The following is a 20,737-nucleotide window of genomic DNA, read 5'->3' as shown; positions in this document are numbered from 1 at the left end:
CAAAGGTAAGGTACGTTTTACCCCCATTGATTCTCACTCCAGGGCCATGCATTTGGGTCCCCATCAGGAATCAATGGGGGGTACATTTACTATAATACAAATACAAAAACTTATCCTTGAACTCAAGTCTCCATGGCATGAGTAATCAATAGGAAAAAAGTCATTTTGGGGGTGAACTACTACACCTTTAACCCATTTAGGCCTGAACACAATATGACGCAATATTTTATGCTTTAAATATAAAAAAAATAGCAGATATTAGCTTGTAGATCTGCTATTTTTTAAAAATCGTGAAAATTTGAATTTTGACCCGATTCTATAAGTGTCTTTTGAATCCTTCTAAGATTTTTGGAAAAATCCTATGTTTCTATGTCAGCAATCTGGCCAGCCATCGTCAAAGAAAAGGTCCTTTTCACTTAACTGGAGCTCAGTTAGTCTGTTCTTGAGAGACTACTATGTCAGTGGTGCTCAAACCTTTTCATGTGAAGGACCCCCAAAATGATATTTATTTGGCCACGGACCCCCATTTCAAAATATCTAGTTCCAGGGACCACCCAGAAGCAAAATTTGAGTTACAAACGTTCACTTTGAAAATACATATATTCAAAGATTTGCACACATTTTCACAACTTTTTCAAAAATAGCAGATCTACAAGCTCGCAGCGCGGCACTCGGTGCCACGCTGTGAGCTTGTATATCTGCTATTTTTCACTGGTTAAAGCAGTCAATAAGTCTAGGCCTAAATGGGTTAAGTCATACTTTGGGTAGGAACAGGACAGTTTGTATAAGGGCATGACGGCAAGACCGTCATACCCAAGAGGTATGGCGGCAAGACAGTCATACCCTTATACAAACTGCCATGGCCAGTAATGAAGGTTAAGTGAGGGTAAAGCGTGGGTTTGTTGTTTGTGTGGTAAGCCGCGACAGTATGTGGGTTTAGTTCAATCTACACTGTCGTCTGTGGAACAGTGAACAATTTAGGCATTTAGCTGACACTATTATACAGAGCGAATTACAAGATTGGGAGTAATGGCATGAACCCTAGTCAGCCAACTACAGGGTAAATGGTCATAAATAAAGCGACAAGAAAACAATTAACCCTTTATGACCTGAGGTTGATTCTACACATCTTCCAAATCCTAAAGGTTTTCTGAAAACGTATGTTGCTATCAGTGGTGCTCAAACTTTTGCATGTCAAGGACCCCCAAAATTATAAATAAATAAATACAATAGAAAAAATAAAGGAAAAAAGTAATCTAAAAAAACATGGCCGCCTCACTTATTAGGAGGGCAGTAAGAGTCACCAGAACCAAGGACAGGTGTTTACGATTAATCGAACATGGTTAAATGGAGTTTGGAGTTACTATGGGCTTGTATAGGAAGGGGGCGTGTCTATTCAAATTAATATTAAAAATCTAAATATTGAATTTAGCAACTTAAAAATTGTGTTGGGTGATCACAAAAGCCAGAGTACCGAATAAGATTAACCACATTTATTTTTAATTTTTATGTGAAATATCCCTTTAAGTGCTCCAAAGCAACTAGGATAGCAGGTAAACATCAACCCTAACATCTTAAAATTACATAATTACAGCTCAAAAGCAGTGTAAACACACCTCATTACAATAGCCTAGTTTGGAAACGACAAAAAAAACTGCAGCCCTTCACTTGGTGAGACATGGCTGTGTCCTGAAGCAGAGTCTCTGTGCATCTTGTAACGCAATGTTACGTAAGTGTGATCATAGTAGGAGTCACTCATCCGGAGATCTAGCCAATTCCAGACTGGTTGGCGAAAGGGCACGCTTAAAATCTGTGTGGGAAATTAACATCAGAGTGTACAAGCGCATCCGAGTTATGGACCTTTTATCAGGCCTGCTGTGAAATAGTGACAGATTCTGCAGTAGTTCATACGTTTACTACCCCCAACCAGCAGCAAATCGTCACAGTCGGGCAGAAACCTTGTATCGTATGTAAGTTGTATGTTTTAAAGTAAAGCCCTGCTTCAGCACACAAGACTGTCGCACAAGGCTAGTGAAAACAGCAGATCTACAAGCACACAACACCTCGTTGTGCCTCGTTGTGTGCTTGTAGATCGGCTGTTTTCACTATTTTAAAATCATTTTTAAAGTGATAAATACAAAACGAATGGTTTTTGGACATACGCGTTTTCCACCCGACAACAACTAAATCATCCATCATTCCGAGGCCCTGCTCTATTTTCCATGAATCCTGTTTCTAGTTCAAGTCGGCTGGTGAATTTTGGAATGCATCAGCCTGCTGTTTCTTTTCCTGTCCTGCTTAACGTCTGACCTCTGTGAGCAACACGGCCAGCATGTCCTGCCTCTGGAAGCGGATGGCGAGGTGCACCAGGGTGAAGCCGTCGTCGAATGCCGACGGCCGGTTCAGGAGGCGCACCTCGTCCGACGTCAACTGCCGCGCGATGTCACCTCCCGATGATTTGTAGGCCTCCACGGCTGCCAGGTCACCCTCCACCACACCTATAGAGCGGGACGGAAATGTCGTTATTTTCCTGATTTCATCTCTTAAACCAGGGGTCTTCAACAGGGAGTCCGGGGCCCCTAGGGGGACGTCAGAGTTACTACAGGGGCTCCTCCAAAACTGAGTGATAGAACCTTTTTCCCCCTTTTTTATATTAACAACTTGAACTCTAGTGTCCATATTCTGAGAACTTTTGCCAAAAATAGCCAATCTACAAGCTCACAACACCTCGCTATTTTCGGCAAAGAGGTTTGGTGTAGAGGGGAAAAAGCAAAGACTAAGTACAGAATGAAAGATCAAGTTTATTAAGTATTGATGGTTCAAGTGGTTAAATATCTGAGAACACAAATTGACATGAATCCAAAATACACTGATGATTGTGCTGTCAAACAATGTATTATGGAATCTATGAAAAGGTTGTGGGGGTCCCTGGCCCTGCTTCATCTCTCTCTCTCAAATAAGGGGTCCTTGGCCTGAAAACTTTGAAGACCCCTGTCTTAAACTGAAAGGTTTTATGGACACTGAAGTATGACATAAATACCGCACAGTCATGCCGTGACCACAAAAGTAGGCCACTGTTGGGAATTGGAAACAGTTAAAGACGGGGTGCCGTGAATTTTCCCCCCAAAAAAACATGATCATCAGGTAGATTTTTTTTCTTTTTCAAAGAGTGTTCAAATTAAGTTTTTCCAAGTTTTTCCAGTTCAACCTGGTTTTCACCGTAGCACCACCCACCTTCAGTTAGCCCAGTTTTTTAGTTTGTTTTTGTACTTAATCATAATGAGCTGTAATGGGGATTTTGCGTATGTCATTCCTTGCAAAGGGTTCAGTAACATGAAAGTAATCTGATCTCAAACGTTATTTCTCAGAAGGCAATTCAGGCTTTTGCAAATCCCGCCCATTCTGCCCTGTTACTATGGTGGGACATTAACCCTGGGCAGATTGTTTTTATAGTGGCAGTGAATGGGATTTTTTTTTTCTTCATAGCCTCATTATTGCAATTTAAAGTACCAAAGGAAAAACATCTAGGTGATATTAATAAAAAGGGAAGACAAAGGTACAGTAGTTACATTGCAAAACAGGGGGTTTCCCCGAAAATATATGTTTTAATTTGTTTAATCCCAGTGGGACAGAATCACTATTGCAGATTCTTTTATAGTGGAAGTGGATGGGATTTTTTTTTCTTCATAGCCTCATTACAGCTATATAAAGTACCAAAAAAAACACATCTACGTGATATTAATAAAAAGGGAAGAAAAAGGTACAGTAATTACATAGCAAAACAGTAATTTCCCCCCGAAAATATATGTTTTAATTAAGGCTGGGACTTTAACTGATTAATTGCGATTAATTAATTACAGAAAATTAACGCGATTAAAAAAATTAACTCATTTTAATCGCACTTAGTTTTTGCACCACATAACCTTCCATTTCGGGCATTCCGATCATAGCGATGCACCAACCAAGAAGAGACAACAAACGCAAAGGGAGAAGTAGCCGATCAGAGCGCTTTGCTTGGCCCAGTGGATGCAAAATTTAGATTAAAAAACTCACTTGTTCATTCACTCGTACAACAAAATGTGTTTTACTTGAAAATAAATGCTTCTCAGGGCAAATATCGATGTGCGATTAAAATGTGATTAATTGCGATTAATTAATCACAGAGCCTGTAATTAATTAGATTAAATTTTTTAATCGCATCCCAGCCCTAGTTTTAATTAGTTTAATCCTCTGGATCAGAGAGAGAATAGAAATAGAAAAAGAAAGCGCATTGCATCTTGGGTAGGAAGAGGAGAACTATAATCTGTTCTCCTCACATAATAGGCTGGCTTTTCGTAATTCTGCCCATTTAAAATATATGTACCCAATCGTAACTCTTAGTTACATTGATAAGGTCCATCTATACTATAATTTTGCGAATGTCTGCGTGAGTATCTGAGTGTCTGTCACAGCGTTTCTCCTCAGTGGCTGGAGCAATTGATCTGAAATCGCATCACCATAAGCATATGAACACACCTGACATAACTGTGAAGCCCGTTTGTCACTTTCACAAATCGTATGCTGTATATTAGCATTTTTATGGTGTATCTACTATCTATTCTGCATCTAGCTTGAGGCTCATCTATTCTGCATCTAGCATGAGGCAACATGTTTAACCAGCTCTCTCTGTGTGTGTGTGTGTGTGTGTGTGTGTGTGTGTGTGTGTGTGTGTGTGTGTGTGTGCAGGCAGGCGGGTGGGCGGGCTGGGGGGGGGGGGGGGTAGCCATTAAACGAAACGGGTATTTCTTACATTGATGCTCCTACATATTATCATGCAAGCACCAGTTAAAGTTACTTTCCATCCCTCATATACTGTATGCACAGTGCACATCCCATAACCCACACACTGCACATCATTTTGGAGCTCATATCTTTGAACGGGTAAGGGCTAGTTTGAACTAGTTTGTTGAAGCTTATTCATTATATTGAGCGAAATCACGGCCGTAAATCACGGCCGTACCAGACGCATGCCGTGTCGCGCAGTGCGGACTGTTCTTGAAAGCCTGAAGCAACATTCTCCACTGCACAAACTCCACCCCCGATAGCAAAAAGTGAATGGTTTTTTCTGGTTGGCCAGTCAGGGAGTCTCAGGAACCAATCAGAAGGCTGACAAACGGTGAATTCTGTAACATAACAGAATTCTTCTTAATCCTGTAACGGAAGAAGTTACTTTTAAAAGTAGCGTTACCCAACAACACTGCGCTTAACTTATCTTCCACAGAGGACACCGTCATCCAGTTGACTTGACATTGTGTGTCCCAGCGCCAAAGATTGGGCAAAATTGACATTATCTTATCTCCACAGTGGCCTTAACTGTTTAAAGTTGGGGTCATATCTAATCAATAATGCATTAATTCAATGCTGTTCACAGGACCGACCCACCCCCCCCCCCCCCCCCCCCCCCCAGTGTGTTGAGAGTAATGAAGTGTGGCTTATTGATTTTAAGGAGGGTAAACAGAATAAATACAACTGTATTGTAACCCATTGTAAAACAATTATTCAGGGGAAACAGATTATCCGTCTAGAAGTGGTATAAAAACGCTATTTAAGAGCTTGAATTTGGTAGAAATGGAAATCGGGCTCCGTCAACTTCTGTGTAATGCTAATGGCCAATGCCATGTGAAAATTGGGAGCAGTTGCTGAAGAGATAAAGGTGGAAATGCATTTTGTGACTGAGTGACTGACTGACTGACCTCTCTCTAAAATTATTAAGTAGGATAGGTGATCCCTGGCCCCGTCTTGGAAATTAATTCAAAAGCATAATTAATGAAAAACTTGGTAATCCTCAACAGCTTTTGAGTTTTGAGCTGAGACAGACTCTAGCTCACAGCTAAGAATTTTGTTTTTACGGCATGGTTCTGCAGGAGAGGGTCAGTCTGTCCATCTGTATACCCGCAAACTGCTGGACCAATCAGCACCGGAGGTTTTGTGCGATTTACAATTATAGTCAATATATAAGTAAAGAACCTAGTCTGTCTCAGACATCACATCATTGACATCCGACGTCACAGATGACTGCCGTCACAAGCTAGCCACATTAAGTCTGAGATTTACATTAACTTTTTTTTATCATTTTGTTTTCAAATGAGAAAACTGATGACTTAACTTACATATTTTAGGTGAATCAAGAGCCACAACTGACCAACAAAGTATAAACATACACTAAACTTGTATGCATACAACCTCACTCTGTTTTGCCTCAGGCCTCTCATCGGTGAATATAAAGAGTCACTTTGGCAGAACACTCAGCCTGTTGCTCAACTCCCCTTTGAACACAGACAGACCCAATAACCTTGGCTTATTGAACCATGGCCCTGGGAGCAGCCCGATACTCCACAGACTCACAATCCTTAGGTCCTCCAGACAAGTTCACAACAGTGAGTTCAAGTTACCAGGCTCTGACCACCTCTACCAAACATACATTACCTGCACGTATCGCTTCAACTTAATGCTTAATTCAGTGTTTCTCACACTTTTACATTTCAAGGTCTCCCTTTAACTCTGACAGCATACAAATGGAACCAAATGGAACCGTTAGGGTCCATTTGGTTCCACTTATATACTGTCAGAGTTACAGACTTGTATGGGTCAATTTAAGGAACCCACGTTCAGCAATTTTCGGTGACAGTTGTGCGATACTGTGCACAAGATCAACCCTCAAGTTTCAGCGAACAACTTCTACTTTTAAAGTAAACTTCCAATTTAAATTTCTCTTCGGATTACTACTACTAGCAAATGCATGTGTAGCAGTAAGTCTCTCGTGCGTTACACAACATTACTCATCACCGCGCTTTTATTCTAGAGGCAAGAGGACCACACACAATGCTTAACAACATAAACAGAGAGAGAAGCGGGGATCAGTGTGTGTGCGTGACTGAGAGAACCAGTGAGGGTGAGAAGATGGCGAGAGGACAAAGTGCGCCATGCGGAGCTGGCTTCTCCTCAGTGAGAGATGGAACAGGGTACAGTAAGCAGGGGCGTCACAAGGGGTAGGAAAGTGGGACTGAGTTACCAGGGCCCAAGGTGGAGGGGCCCTAGTAACTTTAGCTAGTGAAAAATAGCAGATATACAAGCTCACAGCGCGGCACCGAGTGCCGCGCTGCGAGCTTGTAGATCTGCTATTTTTGAAAAGTCGTGAAAATGTGTGAAAATCTTTGAATATATGTATTTTTTAAGCAAACATTTCTAACTCAAATTTTGCTTCTGGGGGTCCCTGGAACTAAATATTTTGAGATCGGGATCCGTGGCCAAATACATATCATCTTGGGGGTCCATGACATAGGTTTCTTGCACACATTTTCACGATTTTTCAAAAATAGCAGATCTACAAGCTCGCAGCACGGCACTCGGTGCCGCACTGTGAGCTTGTATATCTGCCATTCTTCAATAGTTAACATTCATGGGGGGCCCGCAGTGAATCCTTGTACCCAGGGCCCAGAATTTGGTGTGACGCCCCTGACAGTAAGTATACACAGCATAGTTGCAGCACAGCGTGACAGGGAGGGATCACACAAAGCGCTCCATTAGTGTGGGCGTGCCGTTGGCCCTGCAGCCAGTACTGTACTCAATAAGGTGTTATGGGAATATGAGAGACAAAAACCTGCGAGCAGCAGACACATACTGAAAGACACCAGCTAGAGTGAACAGATTTGGGCTAGACGCACTGCCGTTTTCCTGTAACAGTCTAGCAGTCTCTTTGTTCAGGTCATGACGACACTGTGCAAAGCTTGCTCTAGCACAGTGGTTCTCAAACTTTGAAATTTGAACGTCTCCCTTTAACTTTGACAGTGTACAAATGGAACCAAATGGACCCGTTAGGGTCCATTTGGTTCCATTTATACTCTGTTAAAGTTAGAGACTTGTAAGGGTCAATTTAGACCCCCATAAAGGAACCCAGAGAGTCACTAAAATCCACTTTGAGAACCACTGCTCTAGCAGTTAGGCCTATGTGATATTGCTAATCAAACTTGGTCCTTTCTGCTTCACATGTGTTGTTAGCTTGTTGTAGATCAGTTCCTTTTTGAAAAGTGACAGTCATGTTATGGCGCAAGGAGGTGTATAGCCTGTAGCCTTGCAGACCATTATGTATGTAGTCATTGTGTTATGTATGCAAATATTCCTTTTGTTGTTGGATATTGAAAATTACATTTGAGAGTATTATATAATAATATTTTTGGGCCAGTAAAACAAATCTGCCTCGTCTTTTAAATCCATCAGCCATGCACTTTGGTCTTCTGCAAGTTAAAAAGTTATGTTTGTTCCCTGTACCCATCCATCCATCCATCCACTCATCCTTCCCTCCCCCCATTCAGAATAAATCTCCTCTTGATGAAGAGCCAGCAGAAGCTTTTAAGGGCACTCTGAACTGTTTCTGAGTGAGTTTGCCCTTTTTTTTACAGGAAACACAAAATCACTGGGCTTGGGAGAACTATGGAGAGTTGGGGAATGGACATGTGCTCATAAGGAGCCACGCCTTGGGAGAGGACAGTGGTGTAAAGTAACTAAGTACATTTACTTAAGTACTGTACTTGAGAACAATTTTGAGGTATTTGTACTTTACTTTTTTTAATTTTCCGATTTCCGACGCTTTAACTTCTACTACACTACAACTCCTCAATAATATTGTACTTTATTTGAAAACTTTACTTACTTTGCAGATATAAATTATAATATTATAAAACATACATTAACCACTTTAGCCCTATTTCATACCTAGGCTACTTGAAAATAGCCGATCTACAAGCCCACAACATATCGGATATTTTCAAACAATATGTACATTTACTTTTGGTACTTTAACTTCTTTAAGTATAGTTTGATACCAATACTTTCGTACTTTTACTCAAGTAAATATTTTCTAAATTGCAGTATTGATACTTTTACTTAAAACATGCGAGTACTTTTTCCACCACTCGAGGATGGCAACCAGGCCAGGGCCTCCTAGAAGAGCCAGTAACAGCACCTTTCTGACCAGTGAGGGAGATGCAGCCTACATCTCATCACTGGAGCTCCTGATTGTTTTGAGAAGATGTGAGGCTGGGCGCGCTTCCTCAACCTCACTGAGCGAGGCGTGTCCGCACGGTCGGCAACGGCAACCTGCATGACGACAACCTGCGTGGCGGAGACTGAGACATGGAGTGAGAAGCACTTCAGAGTAGAGGGAAGGACGCGATGCCAATGGAGTGTAGAGTTGAGTGAGTGAGCCTCTACCCTTAAGTTCCTACCTCTCTCTCTCCTAACGCATGAAACCCACAGGACATGCAAGCAACATAGCATACAGACGCCACTTTCCTTCCGCTCCACGTTAATGAATAGAGCCGTTCTCACTGGCCAGTGACCACGCACGGGCACTCCACTAGCGCACAATGCACGTTATGTTTCCCCACACTGGGTGGAAAGAAAAGTTGGTCCGCAGTCCTCCACACATTATATTCTCATATAAATGCATTGTATATAGGCTGACCAGACATCCCTGTTTGGCCAGGATTGGCGAGTGCAAAAGCAGGCGTGCGGACGCTTTTTTGGTGGGTTCCGTGCGTCACAGTGTGTGATAGTTAATTATATATGGATATGTTGCTTTGCACAGACCACAATTTAGGTTAATCCGCAGCAACTAAATATTTACTCAATAATGTCTCTATTGGATAATTATTGTGCACCGGCGGCCGGACAGAAAACTGGGTCACCAAGATTCTCTGGCTGACTCTTATTCAACAACACTATTTGCTTACTTTCACTCATTCCAAGTCATTCTGCAGTAGCACATACACATCTAATGTAAACAAGCCCTCTTCCGTCTCTCCCACGTCTCCAGGTGGCCGCCTCTGGCCTGCCTGAACCCTGGGCTGGCAATGAAACAGCCTTCCTCTAGTAAAGATGAGAAATTGGTCTAATAAACCCACACTGGCACAAGCAAGAAGGCCGTTAAAGAGTCAGACTCGGGGTACCATCTGTGAACCAATGTCCCCCTGGTGACAGCTTAAAGGGAGGCCACTTGTGGTTTTCTTCAAAATGAAGTTACAACCCCTCAGCCTTCAGGTATGATCAGGGCCTGACGAGGCTCATAAAACCTGACATAACTGTTCCCTAACACTATGCTATTGAATAACAACTAGACCGTTTAGCTTGTGCCTGCCTATGCTAAACCAAATCCTTAGTTTAGCACGAGGGTCTTCAACAGGCGGACCGGGACCCCTAGGGGGTCCTCAGTCACTACAGGGGGTCCTCCAAATCTTTGCGTGATAGAAACCTTTTTTTCTCCTTTTTTATATTAACCACTTGAACCCTAGCATCCATATTCTGAGAACTTTAGCCAAAGATAGCAGTTAAATATCTGAAAACACAAATTGACATGAATCCAAAACACTATAATGATTGTGCTATCAAACGATGAAACTAAATGGAATCTATGAAAAGGTTGTGGGGGTCCCTGCTTCATCTCTCTCTCTCTCTCTCAACTAAGGGGTCTCTCAACTAAGGGGTCCTTGGTCTGAAAACGTTGAAGAAATCTGTTCATTGCGCAGTCCAGCGTACGGATGTCATTACTGTAGGTCCAAAAGACCTACGAATGTTGTGCTTCAACAAGTAAACGCTGACAAATAACAGAAAAACACATTAAGTGACATCATTTGAGCGTATATAATGAGATATGTTCATGCATGCTGCAAGGGGGGGGGGGGGGGGGGGGGTCAGTGCTGATGTGCAGAAGACTTGTTTATTTTTGACTTGTGCAGCATCGCTCATGTTATTTTTAGTGCCGCCGGTCCCACGGCTACCAACTAAGGCCCATCACAAACGCTTGGGCCACCGTTAAGTGTTTACAAACCTATTGTGGTGTGTGTGTGTGTGTGTGTGTGTGTGTGTGCGCTCGCGCATATGTGTGTGTGCGCGCATGTGTGTGTGTGTGTGTGTGTGTGTGCATGTGTGTGCGTGCACACGTGTCAAAGAAGGGAAAACCTTCTCTAACAATTTAGAGCAGTGGAGCTTTGGTGTTTTCTTTTCAGGGCGGACGGTCATTTATCAACGTCACATGCACGCACGCCTTGAGATGTGTGCGTGCGCCTACATGTGCGCATGGAGCAAATAGAGAATACTGCGCTGCAGTAGAGAAACTAAATGTTTGCTTTGAACGAATCTCAAACAGTACCTACCTACAACAGTAATGGAGACATGTAGCCTATGAGGACGCACGTACTGACAATGCACATACAGTCGCTGCTGGAAACCTACAGTGGTGTTAAAGTAGCCTATCCATATGAATAGACTTGTGAATCTATCGGGATGCGCAAGCCCACCACTCACTGGTAAACTTGTAATGCAAATAGCCATTTGATTAGATAGGCTATGGCGCGCCGTTGGTCGTCACTCGTCTCGTATAGCCTATAACTCTACGGTTCTAGCATGCACTGTTCCGTGCTGTGGGAAATATATTGGCCTGATGGTCACGTCCGGCCTCGAAAGCACTACTGATTTAGAGTCCCAATAGCTCAGCTTAACTACAGTACTACCAAACTGTGCCTTCCTAGGCTCAAATTTTATTCAAGACTTGGATGTGTTATGTGTGTTGTGCGTAGGGCTGTCACAATATGACATTTTACATGACGATTAATTGTCACTCAAATAATTGCCGATTAACGATTTAATTGTGTTTTTGTCGTTGATAATTACATTTCTGTTTGGCTTTTAGGCTTTGAAGTTGCACATGGCAGATATGACACATAACCTAAATATACAAAGAAATTACTGACATATTTGACAACTTACTACTTAAAAAATAACTTTGATAGTGGAAATAGCCGATCTACAAGCTCACAGCGCGTCGCGATGCGACGCGTTGTGAGCTTGTAGATCTGCTATTTCCACTATTTCGGAACATTTTCAACATTCACGATTATGACGATTATGACAAAATAATTGCGATAATGTCAAATAATCACGATTCGATTATGTAATAATTGTGACAGCCCTAGTTGTGCGACACATTGGAGGGAAATATGTATGCAAGTAATAAGTTTACAGTTTGGTCGTCAAGCAGAAGTGTTTTTGTAAGGGTACAGATGCTGTTGTAAGAGTCGATTGGATGGCTGGAACAAAAGCAAAAAAGATGCTGACCATGTCGGCGATGCTAGGTTATTACTAGCCTACAAACCTCAGTTGGGCTTGGTGTCTGGTTGCTATAGTAGATACCTGATGAAAGCCAGCTGGACCGAAACATTGTTCTGTATTCAATAAACAACTCCTTTACGTTAAGACACCAGGACTCCCATTTTTCATGGTTACTGTAGTAAAAAAGGCACAGTGTCGCTAAACTACAAATGCAAAACGTCTCATGATCATTTTTCTCAGGATCCACTCCCTTAAACCGAACAGTTTGATGGAGCCAGGCCCCAATATAATGACGCAGAACCATAAATTAAGCTTAAATGCTCTCACAACCGGGTCTGCTGGGTCAGTCTGCTTGCCTTAAAGAGGCAAGAGGCAAACAAGGTTCGGCTAGGCTATTTCCAATCAGATGAGTAGAGCAGTACTTTGTGTCAGAGAGCATTCTCTGACCTAACAAATCCTCTGCTTCAGCACATGCAGGACGCATGGTGAGCTTGTAGTAGATTGGCTATTTTCATTGTGCGACGCCCAAGCGCAACTAAGTATATCTCAGGCAGGCTTAAGTATTATGAGCAACAACTCTCTGTCACTGCGCCACCAATGTTATCCTTAAGAATTGATGGGAAGAAATAGGGAGATGTCTAGTGTGCGCTGTTATGTGTAGCATAGCAGAGGATCTGTCAAAGAAATGTAGCATGTGGGTGGTGGTAGCTGCCTGGGATGGCTGGTGTTCTGAATAAACCCAGTGTGCTGTACAGTTCATGGAATGATAGGATGTGTGCGTTAAGGAATATGGAAAAAGTAAGGGGGGCTTCAATCTCTGGCAGCAGGTACCAGTACCCATCGATCTATACATAGAGAAATATAAAGTGAGAGAGAGAGAGAGAGAGAGAGAGAGAGAGAGAGAGAGAGAGAGAGAGAGAGAGAGAGAGAGAGAAGGCGATCGGACACTTGCTGCCTATATGCAGACTCATAGGAGGTGAGGTTTTCACTGTGGAAGTATTAAGGTCTCCATCAAAGATGAAATCCAAAATAAATGGACCAGGCCGTAAAATCGCATTGCAGCCAATAACCTTGCAGATGCTTGAGCTGCGATATTCATTTCACAAAAGATTTGGGAGAAGTCATGCTTTACGTTTGCGCCCGTTTCTCACGTCACCCAGGTGACACAACAACGTCTGATAAAACCCAACGAAGAGACAGAGCCTTAGTATTCACTGACACAACTCACCGGCACAGGCGTTAAGAAACAGCCAGTCAGTCCGCCTCATCCTGTTCTTGATCTGCTTCAGCTTTTTAAAGTCCACCTCCTGCTCCTCTTTGCTCCCGATGCCAGCCCCCGATGCCAGCTCGATCCTCTGAAAGTCCATGTTCACCTCTGACTCCCGCTTGGAGGTCGGTGGTGACCTCCTCTGGCTTCCACTGCACCCCCCCACTCCCCCGCCCACAACGATGCCCCCCGTAACGGCAACAACGCCCCTACGATTGTCCCTGTCCTGCTCATTGAGGATGGAGGGAGGCTGCTGCGTCTCAGGCTCTGACGCTAGTTTGATGGGCTCTGCCAGCAGGCTGTTTGGCCTGGGGAGGTCACACACAACGCACTTGCGTGCCTTGGGCCAGTTTTGATAACTACAGACAGTGCAGGTCCAGTGCTGTGCACGGGTGTTGAGCCTGTTTCGGTCATTATATTCCTCACATGGGTCCGTGGGGGTGGTCGGGGGAGCAGGTCGGCATCCTGAGCCTGAGGTCTGGGGTGACTCGGTGGGACTCCGGGGCTGCAGGGCATGATGCCCTAGGTGGTGTTGCCCATGGTGCTGCTGCCCCTGTTGCCTCTGGCACAGGCACTGGGTACAGCGAATGGCACGGGGCCAGTTCAGGTAGGTGCACATGTGGCAGGACCACTTGCTAGAAGGCTCAGGGACGTCGGCAATGCGGACACGGGGCCGCGCGCTGGAGTCTGGGCAGATGAGGAGACTGGAGCCCCCCTGGGGCGGGCTGTTGCTGTGGCTGAGGCTCGCGGGGTCCCACTGGTGCCGGCTGGCGTCCAGGCTGGGACTGCTCTTGAAGGGTTCCTCGGTGATGATCGCACCCCTAGTGGGCCTCTGTGCGCGACACATGGTGCACTTAATGGCTGAGGGCCAGTTCTCATACGTGCAGTACTCGCAGGCCCACTTCACACCCAGCTCAGTCATCGTTGTGCCGCCACTGGGGGGGAGGCTCGCCGATGCTCAGAGGGCGGTTCAACTCTCAAGGACCCACAATCTAGGAAGGGATACAAGAGAGACAGGCCAGTTTACAAAAAGTCTGCATGTTAAACACAAGGTGTATTTTTATTGTGCAAAATGTAGGCTTATATAGCATTCTGTAAAAGCAAGCATAATCGTATAATGAACAATGGGTAAATCAATAGAAGGGTGCTCAGTCTTTCAAGTTTTCATTGGTTTACTTTCAAATTTACACCAATAATAAATAAATAATGCCGGGCTTTGCTACCACTGCCTATTTAACTCAACATCTGGGTCATTCTGTATGATCTGGGTCATTCCATATCAAATGTGGTCTTGTACGTTAACCAAGGGAAAACACAGGCTGCCTAATGTGGCACTCACAATTCATATACTGTAAATCCTGCAGTTAGAACACTGGCACTAATCTGTATGAACAGTAAATCAAATCCAGTGGGTGGGAAGCGGGTGTCTTTCTATGTACAGCTGGGCCTCAGCAAGGTGGAAGGACCAAGATGCCGTAGCTGCAACGTGATACAGTGTCTCAATACCTAAACCGACACTGGCTTTAACCCATTTAGGCCTAGGATTATTGACTGCTTTAACTATTGAAAAATAGCAGATATACAAGCTCACAGCTACGCTGCGAGCTATTTTTGAAAAATCATGATTTTTCTTTGCAAGTCTTTGAATATATCTATTTAAAAGCAAACATTTGTAACTCAAATATTTGCTTCTGGGGGGTCCCTGGAACAACATATTTTGAGATGGGGGTCCGCGGCCAAATACCTGTAATTTTGGGGGTCCTTGACATGAAAAGGTTTAAGAACAGCATGATTTAGAGGAAGGATTTAGAAGTCGGGTCAAAGATCGGGTCAAAGATATTCAAAGACTTGCACTCATTTTCATGATTTTTCAAAAATAGCAGATCTACAAGCTCGCAGCACGGCACTCGGTGCCGCGCTGTGAGCTTGTATATCTGCTATTTTTCTAAAGTTAAAGCATACAATAATGGTTAAAGTGGTTAAAATCTAACGCGACTCGGGCGCGTTCCAGGGATTTGAGAGTTAAACACATACAGATACAGCGAACGTGTCCTACAGTAAAGCCGGGTAACAAGACACAAGGACACATGAAACCAGATATGTACAACACACTCATAACTCGTGACTAGTAAAGACAGATGCACTGACACTGAACTAGGGCATTAACGACTTGTGATTTTTGCAAGTCGACTCCCACTTGCAAAGTAAAAAGTTGAGTTGAAGTCGACTTTATCGTTTGATGACGTCATCACATCACACACGACCCCCAGTTATTTTGGGGGGTCCCCAGATGATTAACTTAATGTGCAACATTGTTTTCTCACTCAACTGTAAACAAACCAATATAAAGTTTAAGTATATAGAGGGTATCTTCACATTTCTAAAGTGCCAATTTAAGGACCTTTTAATACCTCTAAAATGACAAATTAAACATTGTTCAAATTGTCAAATATATAGAGGCAGATATTTTGAAAATGGCCGATCTACATGCTCACAAGGCCTCGCATCGCAAGGCGTGAGCATGTAGATCTGCTATTTTCACAGTAGAACCATGTTATACCAAATGTAATGTAGCACTCTAATATTGGATCATTCCGTCCTACTGTTTGAATGCTGTACAGACGCACACATGGAGCAAAAATAATTATAGAAAAAAATAAAAAGGATTTTTTTTTCAACTTCGACTTTCTCTGGTGACTTTCTCTGACTTGTTGACTTTTTTGTTAATGCCCTACACTGAACATGCCCCAAAGTACACATTCAAAACAAAAATGTAGTTTATGTATATAACAACAATGTGTTGAGATATCATTATTATATTTCTCAAACATGAAGTTAGCCTAATTTGTCTCAAAGCAAACAATCACGTCAATAGCTTAAATTAAATTGCAAAGAACAGCACTTTGGTAGCCTCATTTTAAATAAATGCAGATTGCAAATGCCAGCAGGCTTGCCAAGAAGATAGAATGGCAAACCAGGCCAGCAGGGAATAGAAATGACGTTAAAGTTACCACTTAACATAATTATCCAGCAAATAGTTAATGAATAGCTCAGTAGCTCAACTTTTTAGAGGAGCAGAGTTACTGAACCACGCCTCAAAAGGTTATCGACTTGCCCTGTGAAAATCAACACATTGGTGAAAGACAACACTCCAGACTGGCACAAAAAAACTGTCCACAAAATAGACATTACCTATGTTTACATCACACTCCCTGCTGCTTCAAGTTCCCACTGTGAGGGGGTGTAGTCATTATTTTAAGTAGCAGGCTGTTGCGTTTCATTTATGTGTACATAAGTAACATTACCAGGCTCTATACACATTTTTAAGAGGTTGATTGCTAGATGTAAAATGTGCCATTTCCAACTAGCACTATCCTTACCTCCCCCTGACCTTTTTACTGTAAATACCATTTATTTTCCATTTTGTTTTTTGACTGTCTTATCTTTTTTTTGCATAGTACTGTTTGTTAATTTAATGTTGTATGAACTGAATACAAAGGGACCCCAATGCAAACAAGCTTAACAGCTTTCTTGTGGTGTTTATCCTTTTAGTTGACCTTGTATCAGCGTCAGTGAAATGTACTGTCCTGACCTGTACCTTTTCCTATGCAAACCTCTAATAAAGTATTCAATCAATCAAACTTTCTTACCCAATCATAAATCAACATATAGATGTGTTGTACTCCTAAGAATTACCAACACTGCCAACGTAAACAAAGACCCAAAAAGTAAACACAGCAAATACTTAAAAAGCGTTTAGCTGTTGTCTGTTGTAAGTCCTTCTATTAAGAGCCAAGTCCATCACCTTGAGACTGAGAGAGAATAACATGTCTCCACTGCTCATGTTTATTTTTAGTGGTGGGTCGACCCATTTGTTTACATTTGAATCAGTGATTGGGCCTTTGAAGCTCTGCTCTGCCGTAATATGGTTAATACAATCGTGAGTGACTATAACTAATACAATGTGTTTAATTACAGATCCACTGATTAGACCAGGGGTCTTAAACAGAGGGTCCGGGACCCCTAGGGGGTCCTGCAGAGTTACTACAGGGGGGGGCCGCCAAATCTTTGTGTGTATGATAGGATAAAAAGGTTGTACATTAACCACTTGAACCCAAGCATTCCAGATCTACAAGCTCACAACGCCTTTTGAAAAAGAGGTTATGTGTAGCCCGGGGGGGGGGGGCGCAGACCAAATACAGGGTGAAAGGTCAAGTTTACAAACGGAGAGTTTGAGTGGTTAACTGACTGAAAATACACATTAACAATAACATGAATCCAACTGCGTATAGTGTGGTCTATAAAGCTATATATGAAATCTATGAAAGGGTGTATGAAACACAATATTATGCTATATATATATAGGGGTCCCTGCTTTGTCTCTCTCTCAGCTAAGGGGGTCCTTGGTCTGAAAATAAGACCCCTGGATTAGACAGCACTCAGTTATATTGCCAAAGAAGACAGTAAAGAGAGTCTGGTAGCAGCTGCTGCTCACTGGTTGCTAACGTTACTTTCTACTCGGTATAATAACGTTAATCGGTTCAGGAGCTCTTCTCCTGCAACTCTGCATGGATTCACTACCGCGGCGCTCACTCAGACAGACAACACAAACACGGCCTTACCCTTGATTCCTCTCCCGTGTTTACGATCCTCCGTTTCCCCAAGTACGACCAAAACAAACAAGAGCTGCCAGTCTCCGGGTCTCCCCACCTCCTCCTCCTCCACCACCACACCCCCCCAGTCCAGTCCCACTCCGACCCGACGGTGAGTCCCGAAGTCCTGCCTGCTCTTATTTGGTCGACAGCCACATATTTACGTTTGCAGAGGCTCCCTCCGTTCGGATAACGGCGTCGACGAGGTCCATAAAAACGGAGCGACGACCCCCCCACCCCGTCCCGTCCCTCTGCCGTGTGTTTTGTCGTTTTAAATCATTTTTTAATCCCCCCGTTTCCCAAACGCCAAGCTGAGCCGTCTTTAATGGCGTCGCGGAGGGGAAGCTAGAAGGGGCAGACTGGTTAAAAAACAACACACTAGTAGTGACTGACTGGAGCTCCGTGGGCCTGTTACAGTCACTACACTCCAAATCCCATAGCCCGGGGGGAATCTCGTGCAGTGATTGGATGGTTGGTTGTCAGGTAGCCCGTTTGTTTCCCCGACCATTCATAGTTAAAATCATTTGATAGACGATATTTTTCCTCAGAGAGTTGTCTGAAGATAACGCCACTAAAGCTTAAATTGTTAAATCGAGTTTATTGATGCTCTAGTTTTTGCAGACTGCTCCCCGAAGAAGTGTATGAATGTATTCCCAGTTGCCTGGCAACCACCAAGCCAATCACAACGCGGCCCGCTGTCCCCCCGCAGGATGGGATCTAAACTCTACACCTGAATATGCCCACAGAAGCCCATTGGTTGCTTTCTCCGTATCCCTTCACGTCGACCAATCGGAGTTTACGTTCTTCCATTCCCAAAGCGTTAAAGGGCTTCGTCAAAGCGGTCTCAGATGTCAAATAATAATAAATGCCGTTCAACCTCGATTATTTCCCCCTTCAAACTACGAAGCAACGACAATGTCCGACGTATGCGTGCATTTTATTCCAAAGCATCGTAGTTTGTTCCATATTCCTGGCAAGCAACCTCATATTGTATCTCATCAGCGCAGACAGAGGGATGATGTCATCGTAAAAAATACTGCAGCAGCAGCAGCAGCAGCAGCAGCGGTCTGCAGTAATACATGACAGCTTGGGGGGCAGCAGTTCGTGATGCTGGCTACATTAGCCAAATGTTGTTACAAAAGTGAAGATAGTCTTAAGTGACTACATTCCCAAGTCGGCAGTTAAATTTTACAATTGATCTGATTCATATCAATTATGATTTCATTACTATACATGGATGGATGTATAAAATAGTTTGTTTACGAACCACTTCTCGTGACGTCATCAAAAACAGCAAATCACTGCACGGCACGCTTTTTCTTGATATAACTCTGCCTCTGCCTGCAAGAGTGGCATCAAGCTGGATAGATAAGGATTGGATTAGATTTATTGAAAATATGTGTGCATATGAAATACTTAAATTACATTTTCATTCACCTTTGTTTTTTGCATTTTCCAATACAAAAAATAGCATTTTTAAAGAGTTCACCCCCAAAATGACTTTTTTCTTATCGATTACTCACCCCATGGAGACTAAAGTAGTTCACCCCCAAAACGACTTTTTTATTGCATTTGGGTCCCCTTCCGGAATCAATGGTGGTACATTTATTGTAATAAAGTTATTGAATGCAACAAAAAACAAAACATTATTGAACTCAAGTCTCCATTGTAAGAAATCATTTTGGGGGTGAACTACTCCTTTAAGCTTTAAGTTCAATTATGTTTTTGTTTAGTCGATAATGTTAGTCAATAATTTGCTTATAATAAATTTGACCCTTTGATTCCGGATGGAGATACAAATGCATTAGTCTCTCCATCCGGAATCAATGAGGGCAAATTTATTATAATCAAATTATATATATATATATATATATATATATATAATTATTATTTTTTTCCCTCCATGGGGTGAGTAATCGATAGGGGGAAAAAAAACATTTGGGGGGTGAACTACACCTTTAAGCAACGAGAACCACTTTCCACGCAGGTTTATCAGACCTCAAAAAATAAGAAAGACACAGCAGATCACATAGCATGTCTATTTATTGTCTCCCAGGTGTTCTGACAGTATTTTCCATGTGGGGAGAACTCTTCTGACCAAACCACCACAGTCTAGTTGTGTGATCAAACAACTCTTGTCCAATACAGACATAGCCAGATAACAGCCCAAAAGATAAAAGGCTGTGCAAAGGGACTTTGTGCTTCAGGGATAACTTTGCCGTCCTTAGGGCTTCTTTGGGAAGTGGCTGTTGCCTCCAGCCTCCCGAAAAGGGCTGTGAATACACATCTGTGTCATCTTTGAACTTGAAGATAAATGGATAACAAACGGCACAACCTAGCTATGCTTGTGTTCTACACAGCCTCTTACTGAGACAGGCTTATAAGTGCTGTTTAAATGCCGCCACCACCACCCCCACACACACACACCCGTCTACTGTACATTCATTATTTTCCTCATTTATTTATATATATATATATTCATATATTTATATTCCAGTGCGCATAGGGAAAGGTCCTCATGTAACTTGTTAAATTTCGCCACGTATAAACATTTTGATTGTGTTACTTTCTAGGTGATTAAGTCAAATAACATTTTTGAGTGCCAGTCCCCAATTAGCGATACATTGACATTATATAACAGAGCAAACATTGAGTGCTGACTGAGTGACCCTAA

General features: G+C 42.8%; 1 protein-coding gene across 1 annotated transcript in view; it reads right to left on the bottom strand.

Annotated features, from left to right (window-relative positions):
- LOC308296606 (ubiquitin thioesterase Zranb1-like) overlaps positions 1–18,137 on the bottom strand; it is a 37,565-nt gene extending 19,428 nt beyond the window's left edge. The window contains exons 1-3 of the mRNA XM_080739931.1: positions 18,034–18,137; positions 13,373–14,403; positions 2,311–2,498 (exon numbers count right to left, since the gene is read on the bottom strand). Of these exons, the coding sequence (XP_080596057.1) occupies positions 2,311–2,498; positions 13,373–14,333 (1,149 nt within the window). The 5' untranslated portion in view covers positions 14,334–14,403; positions 18,034–18,137. The remainder of the gene's footprint in view (positions 1–2,310; positions 2,499–13,372; positions 14,404–18,033) is intronic.
- Positions 18,138–20,737: the final 2,600 nt, after the last annotated feature.

Source organism: Nannobrachium achirus (genome assembly GCF_963921795.1).
Source record: "Nannobrachium achirus genome assembly, chromosome: 13".
Classification (NCBI taxonomy): Eukaryota; Metazoa; Chordata; class Actinopteri; order Myctophiformes; family Myctophidae; genus Nannobrachium; species Nannobrachium achirus.
This window is presented reverse-complemented; position numbering and strand designations above follow the sequence as displayed.